The sequence below is a fragment of the Halyomorpha halys genome, unplaced genomic scaffold (genome assembly GCF_000696795.3).
Source record: "Halyomorpha halys isolate HHAL.00 unplaced genomic scaffold, Hhal_1.1 Scaffold306.1, whole genome shotgun sequence".
Classification (NCBI taxonomy): Eukaryota; Metazoa; Arthropoda; class Insecta; order Hemiptera; family Pentatomidae; genus Halyomorpha; species Halyomorpha halys.
The window spans coordinates 138,001-145,322 of NW_027106917.1; the positions used below are offsets into that span (position 1 = coordinate 138,001).

Genomic DNA, 7,322 nt, shown 5'->3' on the forward strand with positions numbered 1-7,322 from the left:
AACGTTGGACAAATGAATAAATAAAGTGTTGAGACGGATTTGGATATAAAATTGATTTATTTAATAAAAAGAATTAATTTATAATTAACAAAAAATAAAAACACCAATTGGAAGTAAATAAAATTAAACTAAAGAAAAGAAAAATATATTTTTGGGCTTTAACATTTATTATGATCAACTTTATTTTGGTTGTTTATTTTTTTTTTTTGTTAAATTCTTTTTTAATTATTAAATAACAATCGAATGAATGAGGAATGTCAATCAAAATGAACCTCAGGATTACATTAAACCTACATTGTTTAAAATAATATTATAGAGGTATTCATGATGTTGTGTTAAATGTTATATGTTTTACCATGTTAAATGTTATAACTATAGGATTGTGAGCAGCCCTATTTGAAGTCATGTTAAACGTTAAATGGATAAGAGCCCCTAGCGGATTTCTCAGCAACTTGTTGTATAAGCCTTTATGTTTATAACCTTCCTTCCAGACCCTCATGTTATTGTTTACTTCAGTTTTGATTTAAGTAATTAATTAAAACATGCCTAGAGCGAGTGAAAAGTGGAATTTGTGTGAAAGTTTAGCTTATGAGTGTCTTATTGATCTTCAAACTTGTGAAGAAGAGAATGAAGATGAGCTAATTGACAACTGTATTGAAAGTCACAACTAATATGGCGGCGATCTCAACTGGTCTATTGTGTGACGTCATTCTCGATTTAACTGACCAAGTAACAGACTCTCAGCCATGTTAAATGTTATTTCGTTTTACCACGGCAAAAGAAGGCAATTTTTTTCGATTTAACACGAGTTTTTCCATTTAACACGCTTTAACATAGATCATGAATACCCCTTATATAACAGTACAATTTTTTTATTATTTTATTTATAACAATTCTATTTTGTACATATATATATTTATTTTCCACATTTTAGCAATGTTTTGGCCCTTTCCATTTTCTAACTTGTTTTTTTCTACATCCCAATCAGAGGTGGTCAAAAATTAACTTTAGATGAAATTAAAAAAAAAATTAAAATCTGAACCACTACAACCCATGAAGGGTCAAGGTTCAATACTTTGTAAAGAAGTACTGTTACTAGACTAACGGTTGTGCAAGGAGGTGATTTGGTCAGAATCATGCTCAGCAACCAGATTTTTATCCAGTTAAGGAGGCTGGGTGGACCCCAGGAGGGCTCTAGAACCCACAGGGTTGACTAATGGCTACAGTGTACCGGAAAAGCTGGATTCAAATTTCTGCCCAGCCAGATTTGAACCTGGGTCCTTGGATAGTTGAAACTAATAGATAAAATTGCCATGGATACGAACCTTATTCATGAATGAACCATTAATAAATTAATATCATATTCATGACAATTTTAGCTATTAGTTTCAACTATAGCTAATTTTTGCCCAACTCTGATCCCAGGTCACGTTATTAAAATTGTTATATTTTCATAAATACTTCTCCTGGAAGTATTTGTTATATGTATTGGTAATTTTTTCTTGGGGCTTTTCATCTCATTTTTAATCTTAATTTTATGTTCATCTTTTTTTTTTTTTTTTTTTTTTTATGATTCCCTGCCTAGTTTTTTTTTTTTTTTTTTTTTTTTTTTTTTCGGCCAAGACTCCCATTGGAGTCCTATACTGCCTAACCGTGGTTTGGGGTCAAAGTTCTTCATTTTGTGGGACCGCCACTCAATGAAAAAAGTCAACGTCTCAGGCCGGATATGTTCATCTTATTATTAATCTTCTTATTCTGGGCTTTGTGGAATGTCAATTTTTTTCCATGATTTACTTTTTTCAATGTAGTTCACAATATGGCCCATGCATATAACTAATACTTCCAAGAGTAGTATTTATGGAAACATTTAATTTTATATTACAATTCCACAATAGAATAATATATTAAACTTTTTATATAATCTTTTCACTTTCTTGAGACTGGTTATTATTGTTTTAATAAAATAAATTTTATCCAATTTTAGTCTCAAAACAATCTATATTTTATTTATAATTTTAAACACTTTCTTGAGACTGGTAAATTAAAAAAAAAAATTTAATTTCTATTCATTTTAGTCTCAACACATTTTATTTTTCTTACAAGTCTAACGTTTCGGCCAATGCGACCATCCTCAGGGACAATTTACTTAATACAATTTTGGAATTATATGATTTAAAAACTCTAACTCCATGCAGGCTATTCTGCCCAGGTCAAAACAACAATTCCTGATTAGTCAATATTCACATTAAAACCAAAATTAAAATCATTTATCATAGTCACTATTTGTTAAAACTTTATCACAAAGGTTGTGAAAAATCTATATTTCTTCGTAAGTCCGACGGTTCGGCCATCCTTAAGGACAATCTTAAATACAATTTCATATCCACATCAATTTAAAAAAACTTTATGCAGTCTATTCTGCTCATGTCAATAATTTCAGTTAAAATTACACTATTTTGTCAATTCTTCACATTAACATTAAACCGTTTAATCACTGTCAATTTACTGTGATTAAAAGTTAAGTTTGCACCTTAATATTTAAGGTAATAAAGTATAGTAGTAAATTATATTTAAAATAGTTATTGAGGCTGGCCGAAACGTTGGACTTAAAAACAGATATAGATTGTTTTGAGATTTAAATTGGATGAAATTAATTTTATTTAAACAATAAAATATTGAACATTTCTTTTATAATATAGTTTAATTTAAAGCTATTTTGGTTTAATGTGGACCTAAGAAGATTTTTTCATGAATCATTTTCATTAATGAGGAGAAGATGGTTGGGGGTGCGGTCAATGGAAAACACAAATAAGTTCGATTTTAGCCCTGAAGAAGGCTAGAAACTCTAGCCGAAACGTTGGCACATTAAAATAGGTTAATCGAACTTATTTGTGTTTTTCATTGACCGCACCCCCAACCATCTTCTCCTCATTCATCATCCACGGTCAACTATCTCTCATAATCATTTTCATTAATGTTTAATAATTATAAATTTATGAATATAGATTTCTGTTGAATATATTTATAATATATAATATATAATTGCATATAACATGCAGATTTAATAAAAAAAAAAAAAAAAATTAAATTACTAAATTCTATTAAAATTTTTTTAATTACTTATAATTACAAATTATTAAATATTAAGGTATGAGTTCAAATTGTTAATGATATTACTCATTAAAAGTTATGATTATAGACATTTTAAGTTGTCTGCGGCTTTTTTTAAATTAGTATTTATATGTTCTTTGTTTTAAATCAGTGTAGGTATTTTTAAAGTTATACTGATCAATTTTTTTTTTAACGATGCAGGCTGCTTACCGAAATAATACACTTGGCCTACCAAAGATTTGCCCCGAACAGAACATCAAAGGCATCAAGCGGGATACAATCCTCACCTTCATGAAGAACCATTTTACTCCATCAAGAATGGTTGTCGCCGGCGTTGGCCTCGAGCATAACCAGCTTGTAGAATCTGTCCTCAAGTAAGGTTATAATTTGTTCTTTTTCTACTCAATTCTTTTAAACTTCCAATTTAAAATAAAAATCTGCCTCTAATTTTATTCAATTTTTTTATAATCATAGAAAGTTTAGCTATTAAATATGTCTGCTGACTAAATAATGCTAAGTTAATGTAAAATATGTACAAATCATTTAACCCTATAACGAACATAAACCAACCCCTGCATGCAGGATGAAAATTGTTTTTTTTTTTTTTATATAATAGAACCTATTAGGGATAACACTTGAAATATGCTAAAAACGTCTCCCTCTAAAAAACTGAATGGAACAAATATTATCACTGCCTAGTTAGGTATGTCAAAGTTAATTTAATATTTTGAAGTATTATTATTACAATTATACAGGAGTAAATTAATTTTCTGATGCAAGATTTAATAAAATAGTAACAAAAGTAATGGGAAGGGAAAGAGAGGTTTAAAAAACAATTAAAACAACTTTTTTTTATTGATATTTACTGCTGTATTTACATAAAAATACATCTAGTGAATTTGTTGTCAAATTATAATGGTATGATACAGGCTTGTAGCGAAACTTCCATTAGTAACACTTTAGTAACATTTCGACATAAGAAAGTCTCGAGGCCATCTTCTTTTTATGCACCTCAGAGGATAGTCAGGAATAGAAGAGGAAGCAAGGTTTGAAACTACTGAGTTTTGGGTAAATAGGGAGTTAATAATGAAACAATTGATATCTGGTTCGGGCTAGATCGGTTACATATGGAACATTAAGGTCTTAATGGATTATTTCAGTTGTGACAAAGTAATAAGCAGTGAGGATTTTGGGTTGTAAGGATTGGATGCAAGAGGAATTGGAAGGTTTAGTGGAGCCCCAAAGCTCAACTCAGTATATCCAGATAGGCTATATTATAATCATGTAGATCAGTTTTTTGTTATGGATTGGAAGTTTTGACCATTTGTATAGTAAGTATTGCAATAGATGGAATCGATGTGCAGTTTTCTGTCTTCTTAGTCTTATGTGACAATTTTAAGTTAGTTTGTTTGTCTAAATGTAGTCCAAGGTAGCGGATATGTTTGACAGGAATAAGTTGGGTATTATTAAAGGATACTGTATGTATTTATTTTAATGCTCTAATTTTGACACTATTTATGGATTAGAGAGTTTGGGATGTGATTAAACGGTTATTATTAACAGTGAGCACACATTTGTCATGGCATACGTGGTGAGGATAGTGTTAGGATTGGTCGGGAATTTAAAATTTAAAAGATATGTATAAACAAGTTTAAATATTAAATTATATTAAATAAAATTTTATAATTTTCATAAAATACTTGTAGTCAGATCTTGATTGAAGTTCGCTGCTGTTTGAGATGACTTCTTTTAATAATCAAGTTCCACTTTATAACTTCCCTTGAAATAGTTTTAAATATTTTGATTTGAACATTTAATTGGTCATGATCATTATAACAATTCACTATTTATATTATTTAAAGTATCACATTTGCTGATTGGTGATTTTTATAATTATCAAATAACACTTGCAGTGAGATTATAAAATAATTTTTTATATCGAGACTGCATTATGCATATGCCTGGCAAAGTTGGGCAAAAATTAGCTATAGCTAAAACTAATAGATAAAGTTGCTATGGATACGACCCTTATTCATCAATGAACCATTAATAAATAAATATTGTATCCATGGCAATTTCAGCTATTAGTTTTAACTATAGCTAATTTTTGCCCTACTCTGATGCCTGATTGGGTCACAATACTTTCCCTTACTCTATATTTTGTATATAGGTAAGTGAAATTAAAACTTGAAAAAAAAAAAGGATTTGTTTACAAAACTAAAGAACGGATATTAACAAAATTAGTGTAATTATTAACTCTTTTCAAGAAAGGTATTTGCTTGGGATGTTACAGTGCCTTTTTTTTTTCTTCCAAAATTGGCTTACTGAAAGTGCTGCTTTATATCGTCGATTTTGTCGTTTTATCAAAATCGATTCTAAACATTTTGATTCTACACATCCCATCAGTTTACAATCTAGTAACCTTTAATATCAACTTTAAGTCTTATCATCATTAAAATAGTCTGACAGGGCTTGAATGGTGAATTTTCAAGTACCTTTAATTTTGTTTATATGAAAAAATGAACCGAGACCGAATAATTAACAAAAAAGGAGGATAAATGTTTTGTGTTTCTATGTTACTTATGACAATAGTTAAATTTTATTTTCTCTTACGTATGTATAAGATATATTTAATGAGGTGTTAATAGTGTACTGCAGATTAATATGAGAAGAAGGTGATGGTTAGCAAAAAATAAATAAATAAACAAAAGACTTATTTATTTGATCTGACGTTTTGACCTTATGTTCAGGGCTTCATTAGGTCTAAAAAAATAAAAAAAACACGATAACAACCGTAACTCAAAGAAGCATAAAAATAAAAAATAATTTGTTTATTATTTTATTTTTATTGTTATACTTCTCTGAGTTATGGTGGTTATCTAGTTTTTTATTTGTTCAGCCCTGACGAAGGCTTAATAGGTTGATTGAAACTTCAGCACAAATAAATAAGTTTTTTGTTGATTTGTGTATTTTTTGCTGACCGCTCCCCATCTTCTCCTCAGAAATATATTGTAAGTGAAAATATTGTCATCCTGAATAATTGAATTACTGAAGAAGTTTTTGAGCTTTTGTTTTGTAGCAGAAAGGATTGATTTTAACTTAAAGTAGGGGATGGACTGTTCTTGATTTTTTAATCTAATTTAATATTAATTTTTTATTTTAAGCTTTATAATAATAACTTTGTATGTTCCATTACAGGCATTTTGGAGATAAGAAACCAACATGGGATAGCATGCCAAAAAAGCATGTAGACACCTCTTTGGCTCAGTATACTGGAGGCCTAGTCATGGTGAGTTTTTTTTTGTCTCATCAAATATATATTTTGTTTATGTTTTTAAATCTACTACAGTTAGGTAGTAACAACCGATTGATTTTGCAATATAATTGGATAATGCTACTTTGGAAACTTCTGGAGAGCTTTAAAATTCAACATGAATATTTAACAGATAATTGAATTTTATAATATAAAAGACTCTTAATCTCATGGCGGGTTGCTAGGCAATCAGAAACACACTTACAATAATTACACTTAATTAAATTAATATCTCTTTTACACATGTGTTTAAATTTAGTTATAACAAAACTAACCAATTTCATAAACTCTTCTTTTGATGATTCTTGGTATCTTCTTTTCTATAATGCTATGTCCTACCGTCAAAAATGGCTTCCAGTCCCTCTAAAAAGCTATGTCTCTCTCACAACAATGGCTTCCAACCTTTCCCGCTTCCAGCCGACGGACGTCCTCTCACCAGGTAATCCAAACTAAGAGTTTCCTATTCTTCTTGGTTGTCTTCCTTTTTCAAACTGCCCACTCTTGCTGGACAGAAATTGATGAGGACCTCCTCATCCTGGAAACATCATTTCTCCTTCGTGCCCAAACAACGAATGAACTGCCAAAAACCAAAACCTGCCTCAATGTTCCATGTAAACATCGATTGTCGTACAACAGTTAGGGATTTTTGCAATTGATTTACTTTCTGAATATTATTCTCTAGCACTATTTCTTGACTTCTATTTTTTCTTAAATTTACTGTATTTTTAATTATGATGGGAAGAGTTAATAAAATAGTTTTTATGATATTTGAATTTGCTCAACATGGCCTTGATTCAACAGACTTGTTGACTGAAGGTTACGTACCGCCATCTTGGTTTTGTTTTGAATCACAAATTTATTATAGACAATGAAAATTGGTTAGCTTGCTTTTTGGATA

The 7,322-nt window shown here is 29.7% G+C and overlaps 1 protein-coding gene across 1 annotated transcript in view; it reads left to right on the forward strand.

Annotated features, from left to right (window-relative positions):
* The window catches only part of LOC106681058 (mitochondrial-processing peptidase subunit alpha), a 28,569-nt gene that overhangs the window by 10,669 nt on the left and 10,578 nt on the right, over positions 1 to 7,322 (forward strand). Inside the window, exons 7-8 of the mRNA XM_014421183.3 lie at positions 3,313 to 3,485; positions 6,310 to 6,400. Coding sequence (XP_014276669.1) covers positions 3,313 to 3,485; positions 6,310 to 6,400 — 264 coding nt within the window. The remainder of the gene's footprint in view (positions 1 to 3,312; positions 3,486 to 6,309; positions 6,401 to 7,322) is intronic.